Raw genomic sequence first — 17,500 nt, 5'->3', positions numbered from 1 at the left:
CAATGTTGTGGAATAATTTCTGCAGGATAGGCACCAGTTCTTCTTTGTAGGTGTGGTAAAATTCGGGTGTGAAACCATCTGGTCTGGGACTTTTCTTTTTTGAAATGTTTTTTATTGCTGTTTCAATTTCAGTCCTTGATATTGATCTGTTCAGGGATTTTGTTTCTTCCTGGTTGAGCCTAGGGAGGCTGTGTGTTTCTAAAAATTTGTCCATTTCCTTCATATTTTCCAGTTTGTGTGCATAAAGGTTTTTGTAATATTCATAAATTATATCTTGAATCTCCACGGCATCGGTTGTAACTTCTCCTTTTTTGCTCCTGATGGAGCTTATTAGGGATTTTTCTTTTCTGTTTTTTGTTAGTTTAGTCAAAGGCGCGTCAATTTTGTTTTGTTTTTCAAAGAACCAACTTTTTGTTTTATTAATCTTCCGTATAGTTTCCCTGTTGTCAGTTTCTTTTAGTTCTGATTTGATCTTATTAATTTACCTTCTTCTGCTGGGTTTGGGGTCAGTCTGTTGTTCTTTTTCCAGTTCTTTTAGTCGATTCATTAGGTTGTCTATTTGTGATCTTTTTGACTTTTGGATATAGGCATTTATGAAGATAAATTTTCCTCTCAGGACCACTTTGGCTGTGTCCCACAGATTTTGGTAACTTGTGTCACCTTTGTCATTTAGTTCAAAGAATCTTTTGATTTCCATCTTTATTTCCTCATTTCTGAAGGAATCATTCAGCAGAAGGTTGTTTAATTTTCATGACTTTGTGTAGCAATGAGAGTTTCTGTTGGGGTTGATTTCTATTTTTATTCCACTGTGATCTGAGAAGATGCAGATTTTTTTTAATTTTTTGAGACATGCTTTGTGTCCTAGAATATGGTCAATCTTAGACAATGTCCCATGAGTCTTTCGTTTCTTTTTAGGTTCTACTTTTTTTCTGGTTATAAGTTATGTCTTGTTAAAGATAGAGGGTGAAAAGTGAATAAGCATTAAAAAAAACTTTGTCATTTTGGTATGATTCAATCAAATTTCTCTATCTAATGAAAAGAAAATCCTTTCTCTTATGTCTCTTCTCTTTTCCCCTTTTCTCTTCCCTCCTCCTCCTTTACTTCCCCTCTTCATTCTCTTCTTCTTAATCTTGTCTTTCTCCTTGTCTTTTTGATGTGTGTCTATCATATATTTTCAGAAATAATCCAGTGACATCTCATATAGATGTACCACTTTCTTATTGCAACTCTGACTGCAATTGTGATAAAAGTCAATGGGAACCAGTCTGTGGGAACAATGGAATAACTTACATATCGCCTTGTCTAGCAGGATGTAAGTCTTCAACTGGCAGTAAAAAGTCTATGGTGAGTATTAGTTTTTACTTTCTGTCTTCTCCTTAATCAAAATCACAGATTAAATTTAACAATTATTTATCAAATATTTCAGTAACTAAGGTCTCCAGGAAAAAGATAAAAGAAAAAGATTCCAGTATTGTGTCATTATGATGGCTATAATGTTGTATAAGCCAAGCTTCCTATAAAATACTGCTTAGGGCACAATCGAGTGTTTTTTCTGTACTCTAATTCTAATTTGAGATTACCTCATCTTATTCCCTTAAGATTGTAAGAATATGACAAATTTGAAAGCATTTAGTTTCTCTAAGAACACCTCCTTTTGACTGAAGCATATGATTTCTGTTTAAGTCAGAATTATTTACCCTGCATAAGTTAGGAGAAGGTCCTGAGTTGATCCTTTGTCACTATTACCTACCTCACTAGGAGAACAATCTATATGCAATTTTGTATTCTGATGAATTTAGCTCTGGGCTCACTACTCTTTTGACTTTCTAAGAAATAAATCAAGGCTTCATGATCACTTGACTGCCCAATTCTTGATTTCCAATCTTGATTTCCTGAAAGCAGGCACTCCTACCCAGGATAATTTAATATCCTGCTCACTTATTGCCAACATATCCCATAGAAATGTCATTTCTATCTTCACTCAAAACAGTTCTTTTCATGTCAACTATGGGTTCTCCCAATCTCCTGGATCATTCCCAATAGTTGGGATCAGGTGTGGTGCTCCCCATACTTCCAATCCCCTCAACATTTCACACACACACAAATACATATATATATATAGGTAATACCTATATATATATACACACACATATATATATATAGGTAATAGGAATATATATATTTCTCAGGTCCCTTTCCTATTACCAACATTAGTAATATAATCAGCTATGATTATTGCTCTCTACTACACCCTTCTATGTTTGATTTTCATTTTCCATCTTTCCCTTGCCCATTGTCCTACAAATTGTATTATGGAAAGGTATGGAGAACTTTGAAGAATAAAACACCCTAAGTTCTTTGAAGATAGGCCACAACTTTAATAACCCAACATAAAAATGGCCCAAAGGCTGTAGTTAAAAGCCCATATCTCACATTCATGGTTATAGTGCCTTTCATTGAGTGTACCCCATTTAATCCATGTCCTACTTTTCCCCCTAGTGAAGGTCTGAAAGAGGCATAAAATTAAAATCCCAAGGAGGGCTCTGTCTGCCACGGAGACATCACCTTCTTAATACTGGCAATTCCATTTGGGGGCTACTGCAAAGTTCTTTTACTAAATCCTTAGAAATAAACCATCTCTTCTTAAAAGAATGTTCTTTGTACCAAAGTTTGGTTTTATTGGCCATATGTTTGCACCATAAAGAATTCTTCCATATTATTCCTAGTTAAAAAAAGGTAAAAAACTAAAAAATTAAGCTTGGTAGAATCACACAAGTATGGATTCAAACTCTTCTACAATTCCTCCTTGAGTAATTAGTCTTTACCACTAACAGGTTCAAGGACAACTTCCCTTAAACTTTAGTTTATCCTAGAATCAGAACAGTATCTATTAAAGCCACCTATCTACATAAGCTTCCTGCTTGATTAAGTCTCTAAAATCATTTGTTCCTATGTTTTCCCCTTCTGTGCTCTACTCATTGGTCAAGGCATTCTGTTGTGTTGCACCTCACTGGTAATAACATCATCTACTTGATTACCTGTCATTATGCTCTTGGATGTTGTTTTTACCTGCTAAAATAGAACTCCAGCTCCCCTGCCTGGCTTCATTTCCCCTGAACTCTGACCTAGTCTCATGAGTGGCTCTAGTTCCAGATTTTGGCTCCTCCCACATAGCTGTATCTTCTGAATTCTTTGGGTAATCCTTCCCCAGGACATGTCCCTCTAATTTAATAGGCGTTGTTAAAGAGAATAATAAACTTGTTATAGAAAGTAAAACTAGGTGGAAGAGAAATATTAAAAAAATATATATGTTAATGAGAAAATTATATATGTAATTTCAGATACTAATTTCTTCAATTCATTCCTAATTTTAAAATTGAGAATGAATTAAGTGTTAACAGTAAATTGTATTTTCTTATCTACAAAGGAATCCAGGAAACTATTTTGCCTTTCAATTATTAAGCAACTGCATTTGTAGAATTCTTTTAAGCTGTAAATATTTTAGTTTGAATGAATGAAACTTGTTTAAATATAATGGAATGTATTTATAGCCTTGTTGTGTTTTGTAAATGTGTTCTATGATATTTCAAAAACTATTTTTTAGGTGTTTTATAATTGTAGTTGTGTGGAAGAAACTGGTTTCCACAACAGAAATTACTCGGGCCATTTGGGTGAATGCCCAAGAGACGATGCTTGTAAAAAGAAATTTTACATTTATATAGCAGTGCAAGTCTTGAATGCTTTTTGCTCAGCACTTGGAAGTACCACATACATCTTGCTAGCTGTTAAGTAAGTATGACCTTTTAAAACATTTTCATATATGTTGGATTATAAACACACCTAATGATATATATATTTTTGCATAACATATTTGGAACTCAAATTCACGTTTTGTTACATTTTAATTTTCTAAGAATGCATTTTCTTAGAATTATAATGATACTTAATGCCATAATTATTAATAATAATTTGCCTCTGATTCTTCCATTATGAAATCTAGATTACATACTTCCTCCTCTTACCAAGAATCTTAACACACTAACTGATTGACAATTTCCTCAATTGTAAAATAATCTCTGTATGATTTAAAATAACTTTTAATTTTGAGTTGCATTCTGTTGGGACTGTCAGGATAAATTATCTATTAATTTCATTGAAAGAAAACATTTGAGAATCCGATATAGATGTAAACTTCAGTCTATAATGGAATTCCAAAGCTTTTAATCCATTCACAGCATGGCTTTTGGTCTAGTCTTCCATCATATCCTAGTAGAAAAAAGAAAAATATATGAAAAGGATTCATTCCTTTCTTTACTCACTAGACAGATATTTAGACAAGATACTATGCCTGGTGAAGAATATTTCATGGCGAATAAAACTGATAAGGTATCTGTTGTCATACAGCTTCTACAGCTTAGAAAATAGTAGGAAAAACTGACATGAGACAAATGAACTTAAAATTAGACACATAATTACAAGTTGTTCTTAGTACTAAAGAGGAAAAACATTGCTGTTAAAGGGGATGAAAAACCTGGCCACAGTGGCTCATGCAAATAATCCAAGCACTGTGGAAGGCCTAGGTGAGAGGATCGCTTGAGTCCAGGAGTTTGAGACCAGCCTAGGCCACAAAGCAAGACCCCATCTTTACAAAATAATAACACTAAAAATTGCCCAGGCATGGAGGCACTTGCCTATAATCCCAGCCACTCAGGAGGCTGAGGCAGGAGGATCGCTTGAGCCCAGGAGCTTGAGGCTACAGTGAGCTGCAATCACACTATTACATTCCAGCCCGGGTGACAGAGCGAACCCTGTCTCTAAAAAACAAAAAAAAGAAAAGTCTAATTTGGGATGGAAGTGTGGGGCTGTGAGGTGTGAGGGAAGAGGGGACTCAGAGAATACTTCTCGAAAGAAGTAACATTGGATCTAAGGGTCTATAGAAAAAGCTAGCCAAATTAGAGGCTTTTTAGGGAGAGGGTCTAGGTGCTGAGGCCTTAAGGAAGGAAAGAGCTTATGTGTTTGAGAAGGAAAAGAAGCAAGTTGATTGGAACATCCTGAGTGAGAGGGGGAGAGATGCACAGGGTAAAAGATCAGAAAGGTAGGGAGAAAGCAGACAATATAAGCCCTATTGGCCAAGTTAATCATTCAGTCACCCAAAACTGAAAACACGTAAAGACTTGTATGTAGATCTTAAAAGTATCCATGTATAAGTATGGTGACCTGGGTTAACACCTAATTATACTTTTAAAACCTACCTAGTTGATCACAAGTTCACCATTGGCCAACAGCATGACATGGAAGGAGGAAAAAATGTGTTTTTGACTTTTGTTAAAATGAATATAGATGTGTTAACTGAGTCTGCAGTCATTTAAATTCTACCCTGACCCCAAATCTTGTCAAATTATTTATACGAATTTATCTCACAGATATAGCTCCACCTTACTATAAAATGTTGCCTACTCAAAAGGAGAAGCCTTCCATATTTACCAAATTACAGATTGATTAACTTATAGAAAAATCACCTCAAAACTCCACACTAATTTGAAGCTCAACAGATTTTAGCTTCTTCATTTAAACTCATTCATGAAACAGAGTTTTAAAAACACAGTTCCATCATTGATATAGTTATAGTTTATCTTATTAAGAAAATGGGTTGAATCAACATTACCATTTGTCAAAAACATTTATTAACCTCTCACAGCCTGTGATTTCATTGAAATCAAACTTTTTTGTGAAAGCTGAATACAGTAAAAATATAAACTTCAGTCTATTCATGATTTTCTGATGCTTATATCATAAGGCTATTGTTAAAACTAGACTAAGCAAGCGTGATAACACTCACTCATTCTATATACATTCGTTTCATGTGTCATACACAGTTCTACACACTGACGACGTAACTATGAACAAAAGTGACAAAGCTTCATTTGTTTCCAGTGGGAGTGGGGGATGGGGGAGTGGATGGGTGATGAGTGTAGGAGAAGAAACAACAAACAAATGAGCAAGTAAATATGTAAAATAGTGTAAGTTTTAAGCACCAAAAAGAAAATTAAATTAGAGTAAGAAAATAGAAAACGTGGGAGGATAGGTAAGAGATACCAGTTTAGATATCTTACATTGGAAGTCATTTGGTAAGAGACATGAATGAAGGGATGAAGTGTAAAGGTATAAGCGATGCTACAGGGGAATGGGGAGGAGCAAACCAGACAAGGCAGTGCAAGGGTTAAGGCCCTGGTGCAGAGCACACCTGGCTATCCAAGGTCAGGAAAAGTGCATAAGGAAGAGAGAGGTAAGAAGCACAGCAAGACAGCTAGCATGGCCAGGTCATACGGGTCACGAGAAGGACTTTGCAGTTTATTCCAAATGTGTTGAGAAGCTCCAAAGGATTTCAGCATTATAACTGCACAATGATGCACCTAACTAGAAGATCACTCTGGCTGTGTGTGAAAAATGTTTTGGGGGACAATAATGGAATTAGGGAAAATAGAAGACTATGATCAGTTCAAGATAGGGGCTTGATTGAGGATGGTGATGGCAAAGTGGGAAGTAATTTGAGTCTCAGTCTTGGTTTTGTTTTCTTTTTTTAAGGCAAAGCCAGTAGGGTTTGCTGATGGGTTGAATGTGGCATGTGAGAAAGAGAATTTAAGAATGATCTCAAGGTTCTGGCCCGGGCTCTACAAGGATGGTGGTACTATTGAACAAAATGGGAAAGATTAAGAAGAATAGGTTGGAGGAAGTAGAGAAGCAACAATTTGTTCTCTCTATATAAATCTGAGTTGTCTATTAGATATCTAGTGACGGTGTCACACATACAATCCAACATTCGGGAGAAACATCAGAGCCCAAGACATAAATTTTGGAGTCAGCAAGATATTTAAATCCATGGTGCTATGAGATCTTGAAGGGACTGAATACAGATAGAAACAAGATCCTGGGACCAAGACCCAGGCACTCTCTCTTCAGAGATCAAGGATAAGAGGAGAAACCAGTGAAGGAAACTGAGAAAGCCATCCCATGAGTTATGAGAGAAACTAGGAAAGGGTGATGTCGCAGGAGTCAAATGAAGAATGTATCAGGAAGAAGGGAGTAAGCAGTTGTGTCAAGGCCTGCTGAGAGTTCACAGGAGTTAGGGACTAGTAAGTGACCATTGGATTTCGTTAGGTGCTAGTCACTCTTAGCCTAAACAAAAGTAGTGCATGAAGATGATGGGGGGCAGGGAAGGCTGTTTTGAAAAGTATGAAGAGCAAATGCAAGAAGGGGAAGTGCAAACAGCCAGTATGGAAAATTCTTTTCAGAAGTAGTGTTATAAAAAGAAGCAGAGAAAAGATGTAGTAACTAGCAGGGTTGTGACATCAAGAGTTCTGTTTATGTCCAAAGCTGACTATAATAGCATGCTTGCATACTGACAAGAATTATCAGGTAGAGATGAAGGAAGTCAATAATGCAGGAAACAGGGGGAGCAATTTCAGAGGATGGGGAACAAGTGAACAAGTACACCAAACAAGTACACAGAGCTTCCTCTGTAGTAGAAGGGAATGTTGTCTATGTGAGTAAAAAGCAGGTAAATGTGTAGCTTTAGTTGTGCAAGAGCATTGGAATTCTTCTCTAATTGCTTGTGTTTGTTAAATAGAAAGCAAGGTGATCAGCTGAGAGTGAGGAGGAACGAAAGCAAGAGGCTTGAGATAAGATAAGGAAATGTGAACTAGTAATCTTGAAGATTGGAGGAATGTACTTACTGGGAAAATGGACTAGTAAAATATAGTAGGATTGTACTGGAGGCCACCAAAGGTTTGTGCTTATCAATGTAAAGTGAGCCCAGTTAGCATGTTTGAATAATTCCTTTCAGCAATGCAGCTCTGTGGATATAGGTGAAGAAAAGGCAGAGGATTGGATGAAAGGATTTTTGCTTGTCTAGTACAATAAAGGATAAGAGGAACAAAAAGGTCAAGGGTGTTTGCAGAGTGATCACAATGAGAGGTCAGGGTGAGAAAGGAAGTGAAGGGGTTAAATTAGAGATGGCCTGTGACGAGGTCAGGGTAGTCACAGACCTGAAGAGCCCTGCAGGGCTGAGGCTTGTTGCAGCAGGTATGTTTGTGGGAGTACATTTAACAGTCAGGAGGTGGTTATGAGGACAGGGATGCTCAAAAGGGAGAATCAGGAAAGTGTGTCCTGATTGATCTGACTGTGGGGTGGAGGAGATAAGACCTTGGAGAGAAGAGATCAACAAACTGGAAGACCAGAGCAGTGGGAGGATGGTCTACATGGATATTTAAAATAACTAGGAAAAGTGGCAGAAATTGTTTTGGAAAAAATGACAAGAGAGCCTAGAACTAAAATAGTCAAGGAATGATGGGGCTGGTGATGTGCCAGTCTCTAGAGACCTTCAACAAAGAGGTTGGAGAATGGTCTGCTAGGATGGTGCACCTCTTCATGGGAGCTGGAGGTCTTTCAGGGGAGAGACATGGGGCTGGACGTGATAAAAAGCATCAAGAAGGACACCTACATTTCAGGCCCAATGATACATGGCATGCGGAAGAAAAACAGCCCTTCCTTGAAAGAGTTGCAGGGAGAGTCATTGGGAGACAGCCAGGTTTTGTTTAGAACAAGAAAGTGAAAGAAGTGTGAAGAACGTAGGATATGAGAATTTTGCTGGTAACAGACATGATTTCCTGGGAGCACAATGAAAGGATTTGAGTGATGAGAAAAGAGTAGGATTAAGGGATATATTAAACCATGTGGAGTGAGAGCCTTGGTACCCAGAGATGATCTCAGAATCTTGGCATTCTGCTGGTGACAGGGATGTGAGACATGACATAAGTTTATGACTAACAAAATATCAATCCTAAATGGCCCAAATGAGAGCAGTGTTTTATAACTTTTTTTAAATTTACATTTCAATGATTTATGTCAGCTAGGAAATGAATGAGAGCTTTTTGTCGATCTTTTGCAAACAGGACACATTCCCCATCTATGGTGTCTATTAACAGGGTTTTACTGTTAGGTCTAATTGGTAATCATCTCAAGAAACAGCAGGTCCTGATGGCTAATTCTCATTCTAACAACAGAGGATCAATTTAAGCGGAATCTGTTGTATTAAGAAAATTTTCTCCAATAATTAAATGAAAATAACATATTTAGCTTCTGGGGGTGCTTTTTGTGATCAATTGATCCTGGTAGAGATGCATCAAAATACAAAACTGCTCGATATCACATGTGAAGGAGGAGTCACACTGCAGTGCTAAATATCGTGCATGATAATGATGTGTGGGTGTGTGCGTGAGTATGAGCATGTGGGGGGAGTGTGAGTGTGTGTGCATGTGCATGTAGGAGTGAGTGTGTGTGATTGTTATTGTACATGTATGTCACTATATCACACACACACCTATCATTTCCGCTGTATTGGTGAAGATTTCAAGGCCACTTTTAGGAAACTATTATCCCTATCCGCAAGTCCTCCCGATTCTCCTGCAGGCTAATCCTTTCCCTGGGTGAAACTACAAGTTGATAACACATGTCAGTTTGCCTCTTGTGTGTCTAGTATGTAAACCAAGAGCACCCTTTGAAAATCAATGACTGAAAAATGGCACATCAGGCACTTGTCAGAGAATTCAACCAGAAATGAACTGCAATCTCTCCCTTCCCAAAATCTCCCTTGGGAAATCTGGTGTTTGAGAGAGAGAGAGAGCGAGAGAGGGTGCTCAGTAGATAAGTTAACTTCCCCTTCCTGTAATTTCCTCCTGACAATCTCTTTATGGAAGAAACCACCTCCTTGAACAGTAGGCACAGCCTCATTGCCCTCAAGTGTAGTGTTGTGTCCTCGACTGGGCTCGCAAAGTGTCGCTGTCCTTTGCAAAAGCAGAGCCCAAACCACTTTTTATTTATTTTTTCTCCTAATACATAATTATGCCACATTTAACTTTTATCATGCAATTTTTAATTTTTGCACTTTTTAATTTTATAAGATTTCTCGAATACTTTTGAGAACTTCAATAAATGGTAGCTTTCTTGCAAGGTTTAGGGGCAGTTAAGTGTAAATAAAATTGAGATTTAGAGTGCTACCTTATCGTATTAGATTCTCACAACATATGAGATAAGCACTATTATCCCCACTTAGAATATAAGGAAAATGAGGCCGAGAGAACTTAAATGACTTACTTCTCCAAGTCACTTAGTTGATCTGAAGCATCATGGAGAGCTTTATTTTCCAGAACACAAACTTAGCATGGCATCTTCTAGGAGGCGCTTAGTAAATGTTTGCTAAATGACAATATCTTCTTAGGTCTCTGAACAAATACAGCCATCAAATAGTTCAAGGAAAAAAAACCCTTTTGTATCAGTTAATTTAATATTTCAGTAAAAGTGGTATCTAAGTCACCTTCTCCATCCCAGGCCACCCCCTCTAGTACTGCCAGATAATTTTATTTCAGAAATTTTGATATGTATTAGGTCATCACAGGGAGGTAGTGTTGCTCATGGAAGACAGAAAAATGGAATTGTGGAAATAGCTTTCTAAATTCAAGAGTGAGCAAATTTGTAAGTGAGGATGTAAATACATCCTCACTTTTAAGGTGACAGTTAAATACAATAGACACTAGAATGCAGATAACTTTATTGACCCCTCTGGTTGCATTATGTAATGTATGAATCATATTAATAAGCTTTTCTGTTAGCATTGATGACAGAAATAAGATAGTAAAAAGAGGTCTGCTAAGACCTACACCTAGATAAAAGTATTTGCTGTTTTATTATGAGCTGTCTTGCCTGGATAGACCGTATGAAATTAGTTTCTTCATAGCCATACAAAAGTTCATTCCAAATATTTTCTCATAGGATTTTCATAAGTACAAAATGTGAAAATGTTACAGTGTCTTGAAATCATAATGAATTGAATAAATAAAAAAATAATTATTATCATCAAAATGTTTGCCTTTTGAAAACAATTGAAGATATAACTTTATATAACGTGAACCATTCACCTCAGGGTTTTCATTCTATCATGAAGATCAACAATACTGAGAGATGTTTTAATATTGAACACAGTTTGATATTTTAACAATGTTTAATGTTTCTTTGCCTTTATCTTATTTCAGGAATGTGCAACCTGAATTGAAATCACTTGCCTTGGGTTTCCATTCACTGTTTATACGAACACTAGGTATGGCAAATACATAGATTATAAATTTAAGATATAAATATTCATGTCAAAACTTAAAGATCAAATGTAATTAGTTTTCAATTATAGGAAAAGTTAAAAAAGGAATAAGTAAGAATTATTTCTATTTTGTGGTAAAGGAAAATGGCAAGAGACAAACAAAAACTGAGTGACCTAAAGGAGAACTTGATTATTAATTCTAGTTAAACTCCATCTAAGACCAAGGAATCATCATATTTGTATTATACTCTTTCTAACAGAAAGATAAGAGGTCCCCCAAGTCTTTCCACTTTCAGACAAATAGGAATATTTCTTGCACAGACTCAGACTGGAGGGCCTTCCATCTAAACTGAGGCATTATTTAAGGAAGGCCTAAAGCAGCTTGGGAGGCCTGGGAATCTGGTGAGGCTGAGGTGCAAAACAATAGAAGCTGACATTAACTGCCACTTCCCACTGCCTAGTTCTGGAAGGCTGGGCAGATAACCTTTATCAGTAGTTAAAAATGCAAAAGAGAATGAGAACTCAGACTCTAGAACTGGGCATCTTGGATTAAGAGAGTGTTCTGAATAAAAGAAAGCTCAGAAAATTGTGATTTATGTTTGCAAACAGTAGGACTGTAGACTCCAGGGGCTAAAGGCCTATTTCTAAATATTCAAAGGTGATGAGTAAAGAATTTAGGAAATTACTCTTTCTCCCTTGTTGCCATTTGCCATTTTTATCGTACAGATGCCTGCTGTTGTTAAACAACTTCTAACCTAACCTCCTTGTAAGAACTATAAACATGATATGCTTATTTATGGGAAATAGGAAAAAGGCATCATTAATCTAGAGATGGAGCAGAGGATTGATTATGGCCCAGAGGCAACCACAGACAGCAGAAGGAAAGGGAAGTGGGAGAGGTCAATCCCTAGGACTCTTGTAAGCAAAGAAAAGAAGTACAATTCTATGGCCCAATTGCAATGGAGAGGTTGTCTAAGAAGTGTATTTGGGGTGAAGGTCATAGATCCTCTAAGGCAAAAAAGAACTATAAAAGGAATAAGAGAAAGAAGAAAATGAGGTGCTGCAGGATCCCATCAGCTCTCTTCCTAGCGTTCTCTTTTGTATATCTCTAATCTTCCAGCCTCTGCACATCCTGGCAGATTTCTACCTTCATGTTCAATAAAAATGCCTTACTCCTAGAACCTAGGCTAAAAATAGAATCTGAGTAGTTAGTACTCCTTCTGATATGTGGAAATGAGACTATGAGAATGAGAGAAATTCTTTTAGCAACATAAAATATAAAAAAATAAATTTTGCCATCCTAATTGTGAGCATCCTATTTTCACGTGTCCAATATGTGGCACAATGGAACCTAAATGCTTCTATGGAAAAAATACATGCTGAGCATCAAAATTCCAATTTACAATGATTATCTTGAATACAATATATGTGTAAATTGTGTAAGGCTTATATAGTGTATTAAACTGAAAAATTTATTTATAATATAGGTTATTAGAATTTTAAAATTTTAGTAATTAAGACCAAGTTTGTCACTTAGAACATTTAATTCATTGTGTTCAAAACAGTGGCATTATGAGAAGAAAATAAATTTTTGGCATATATTTTTTATTTTTCAAAGGGTGACTGTGATTTTTTTTTTTTTGAAACCTGCAAATTTCTCACCCATTTTCTCAATACCAATTTTCCTCACATACGTTGGCATTAGACACCAGTCCCTTGTCATTCTAAAGATTTCTCACTCTCAGAAAATTGAGACGGATTAAAAGTACATGGAATCAGTAAAATTGTAATATATGAATCCCCATCATTTTTTACGTGACAAAATAAAATCTGAAAATCATTCATCAAAATACAAAAAAGCACAAAGTAAAATCATGAATACTTTAGTTCTACCATGTGAAGGATAGATCTCTACTAGCATGTCTCTCAAAATTTTGATCAAATTACCTATGCTTAGAACAAGGAGCCAATCTTAGAGTTTATTAAAATAAGAGTAAGAGCAGATAGACACTTGTACTATAAACAACATATATGTTCCTGAAAAGCCTAGCATTCTGCAAAATAAAAATTGCTACAAATAAAAATTGGCTTAGGGACAAACCACTGAAAACATATGCATCAATGTGATCAGAACACTAATAGAAACAAAATTTAGCACCCAAAACCCCAACTTGCACAACCTAGGTGACTTCAGGAGGTATTAAAAATGAACAAAATCAATGGAGAGAAAATTTTTGGTTGTGGGCTCTGATGACACAAAGAAGGGGAAAGTAGACCTCTGAATCCAGAAAGAAGTACAACCTGCCAAGAGCTGAGCCCTCTCTGAAGGTGGGCCTACACTTCTTTGGGAAGGGAGTCCTGGTATAAGCATTCACTTAAAATAGTTTTGGAAAAACTCCTGCCTTTACAGCAGTTGAGCTGAGAGATTTTTTTCCTTTCCCCATAAAGTTATAATTCTACTTTCACTATTTGAGCTCCTCTTGCCTAAGAAAAATTATATATGAACCAACGTAACTTCCATGTTTTACTAACGATGTTCTCCTTTTTACCAATCAAGCTCATGTTAATATTATTATAAGAAGAACAGAGTGTATAGGCATATAATGTTCCTTCTTCCCCATGTGTGTTTGAAGGGTAGATAAAAAATGTCTATAATATTACCATATAATTTAAGCCTTTGAGATTCCTAATAATCTTGATTTGGGGGTAGATTTAGGCCAAACAGAGAGAGAGTTCTCCAAAATCATCAACTTTTATTTAATCCAAAATGTATGAATATGAAATGTCACCTACTTATATTTTTCTAAGGAAAAAATGTTCCTTGGATTGACATCTTCTAATCTCATGTTGTAGGAGGAATGCTAGCTCCAATATATTTTGGGGTTCTGATTGATAGAACATGTATGAAGTGGTCCATGAACAGCTGTGGGAAACAAGGGTCTTGTAGGATATATAACTCTACATTATTTGGGTAAGTTGTCATAAATACATTTCATTAATTGATTTTTCCCTTTGATTATATTAATTTTAAAAGATATAATTTTCAATGTAATAATATTAATAATGACAGCCACCATTTAATGAACATTTATTTTCTATTCAGTATTATATCAGAAAATCTGGTATCTCATTTTAATACTCAGAAATTATAGGACATGGATATTTTCTGCTTTTCCCTTAAATATGAAGAAACTAAGATTCAAGGGTAATAAATAACTTGTACAAAAATCATACAGCTAAAAGAAAAACAGCTAGGATTTTTACTCAGATCTGTTTTGTTTCCAAAACTCTCCTTATACTAAAATAATGTTCCTTCTTCCCCCACACACACACAGACACACACGCATACACACACACACACATACTCAATTGCCTCTGGCTTCTCTAGGAAGACATAAAATGATCAGCTGGGACTCTGGTCATGACTCAATGAGGAAATAAAAGGGAAAAAAACGTTTCTATAATCTGACAAGGACATGAAGCAACAGGAATTCTCATTTCTTTGGTGGGAATGTAAATTGGTATGGGTAGATTGGAAAATAATCTGGAAGTTTCTTACAAAGCAAAACATATGCTTATTAGTCGATTAATTAATCATGCTTCCAGGTATTTACCTCAATTAGTTGAAAACATGTCCACCCAAAAAGCTGCACTTGAATGTGAAAAAGTGGAAGCAACCAAGGTGTTCTTCAATAGCTGAAAGGATAAGCAAACTAGGGTACACTCATATAATGGAATATTATTCAGCAACAAAAATAACTATCAACCTATAAAAAGACAAGAAGGAAACTTAAATGTGTATTGCCAAGTGAAAGAAAGCAGTCAAAAAAGCTTCAGATTGTCTGATTCCAACTACGATCTTCTGGAAGAGGCAAAACTATAAAGAAAACAAAAAGATCAATGGTTTCCAGGGGCTCAGTGGGGAGGAGGGAAGGATAGATAGGTGGATCACAAGGCATTTTTAGCACAGTGAAACTATTCTGTATGATATTATAATAGTGGATGCACGACATTACACATTTGTAAAATCTACAGGACTGTACAACATAAAAAGTGAACTCTAATGTAGAATATGGACTTAATAATATATTAATATTAGTTCATCAATTGTATTAAAACAAATGTACCACATTTATGCAAGATATTAATAATAGGAGAAATTTCATGGGTGGGGCAAGGAGTATATGGAAATCTTCCATACTTTGCACAGTTTTTCTGTAAAGCTAAAATTGCTGCTAAAAAATAAGGTCTATTAAAAAAATAAATCATCAAACATTTTCCAGTGAAAAAGAACCACTAGTGCCTATGAAACATACAAAAAGATGTTCAAATTCATTAATAATAACACAATTACAATTAAAACTCACCCAGATTATCAGCAATCAAAAATGTTGATTATGTACTGTGTTGGCAAAAGTATGTAACTTTGAACGAGCAGCAGTACTTCTAGGAATTTATAGCTACAGAGAGCTATGCTTTCAAATATACAAAATGACACATACATAAGACTATACACAAGTGTATTACAGCATTGTTTATAATAGTAAAATATGGGAAACAACCTAAATGTCTCTCAATTGGTGACCAATTAAATAAATAATGGTACATGTAGACAAATTAATATTCTGAGACCTTAAAAAAAGAAGGAAAAACCTATTTATTTACTGATATGGAACTCTCTTCAATATATATTGTTATGTGAAATAAAAGCGTGACTAGTGTCCATGGAGCATGCTATCATTTATGTGAAAGTGGGGTAAGTTTTTTAGTTCAAGATGGATCTCTGGAGAAAATTCCCTGGATCAAATTTACTAAAAATACTTTCTTCTATTTGATACGTAAATTCACTAACATCCCCAATAAATAGTGATCCAGCTTCTTCTATAATTTTCCTACTGAAGCAGCATTCACTACCTTCCAGACATTTCCATAAGGTTTTTTAAAATTCAAATCTCCCATTGGGGAGATATTTTCTAAAAGCACAGAAAGAAATTTACCAATCAGAAACTTAATAAATTTAACTTACTGACTTTAAGAAATGGTCCATTTTAAATTTAAATCATCATTCATGTCCAGGACACATGGTGAGCTGCTCCTTAAAATTTCTTCAAAACAATTACCACCAAGTCCCAGTACTTACATAACACATTTTGCAAGGCTTTATATTGATTTCAGTAAGAATAGAACCTTAAAATCATTTTTTAGCCATACTAGTTCCTTTTCCTTTAGTGAAAGTTTAGGTAAAATTAAAATGGAATTTTTTTTTTTTTTTTTGAGACAGAATCTCACTCTGTTGCCTTGGCTAGAAGGCCATGGCGTCAGCCTAGCTCACAGCAACCTCAAACTTCTGGGCTCAAGTGATCCTCCTGCCTCAGCCTCCCGGGTAGCAGGGACTACAGGCATGTGCCACCATGCCCGGCTAATTTTTTCTCTATATATTTTTGGTTGTCCAGCTAATTTCTTTGTTTTTTTGTTGTTTTTGGTTTTTTTTTTTCAGTAGAGACGGGGTCTTGCTCTTGCTTAGGCTGGTCTTGAACTCCTGAACTCAAGTGATCCTCCCACCTCAGCCTCCCAAAGTGCTAGGATTACGGGTGTGAGGCACCGTGTCTGGCCAAATTTTTAAATTTTTTTTAATGTTAAATTGACGTATTAACTAATTCCTCTTGTTAAGCAGATATGATATCTAAACTTTTGCTATACCACAAAGAAGACCTTTGTGACACTATTATACACACTCACTCACACGCACAAACACATGTTATTCTTATGTACTTTAAGTTATGCCCAACCCTATAAGACATTATTATTATGATTTAAAGAATCTTATTTCCCCACATATTTACCACTTTCTTTGCTCTTCATTCCTCTTGCATCTTGGGTTTCATCTAGTGTTACTTTGCTTCTGATTAAAGTAGATTTTTAAAGATGTATTTTGGTGTGGTCTTTTAGTTGCAAATTGTCAATTTTAATTTTTCTGGAAATATCTTTATTTCAATCTTATCCTTAAAAGACATATTTACAGGGTAGAGAATTCTAAATTGACAGTTGTTTTCTCTTGGCACATTGAAGACATTCTACTGTCTTCTAATTTCTGTTTTGCTGTAATAAGTTAGCTGTTACCTGTTACTCTTGTTCCTTTAAAGAAATCTGTCTTCTCTATCTGTCTAGATTTTTTAAATATCTTCCCTTTCTGTTTGGTATTCAGCAGCTTCACTATGAAGTGTCTTATAGATTTCTTTTGATTTATCCTTCTTAAAAATCAGTGAAGGCCGGGCGCGGTGGCTCACGCCTGTAATCCTAGCTCTCTGGGAGGCCGAGGCGGGCGGATTGTTTGAGCTCAAGAGTTCGAAA

General features: G+C 35.8%; 1 protein-coding gene across 2 annotated transcripts in view; it reads left to right on the top strand.

Moving 5' to 3' along the window:
* LOC105807606 (solute carrier organic anion transporter family member 1B3-like) overlaps window positions 1-17,500 on the top strand; it is a 99,063-nt gene that overhangs the window by 64,165 nt on the left and 17,398 nt on the right. For both annotated transcript variants that reach the window (XM_012641037.1, XM_012641039.1), the window contains 4 exons: window positions 1,179-1,344; window positions 3,605-3,789; window positions 11,088-11,152; window positions 14,003-14,120. In XM_012641037.1, the coding sequence (XP_012496491.1) occupies window positions 1,179-1,344; window positions 3,605-3,789; window positions 11,088-11,152; window positions 14,003-14,120 (534 nt within the window). The remainder of the gene's footprint in view (window positions 1-1,178; window positions 1,345-3,604; window positions 3,790-11,087; window positions 11,153-14,002; window positions 14,121-17,500) is intronic.

Source organism: Propithecus coquereli, unplaced genomic scaffold (assembly GCF_000956105.1).
Source record: "Propithecus coquereli isolate 6110/MARCELLA unplaced genomic scaffold, Pcoq_1.0 Scaffold16, whole genome shotgun sequence".
Classification (NCBI taxonomy): Eukaryota; Metazoa; Chordata; class Mammalia; order Primates; family Indriidae; genus Propithecus; species Propithecus coquereli.
The sequence above is the reverse complement of the archived record's forward strand: the minus strand, read 5'-3'. Positions and strand labels throughout refer to the sequence as shown.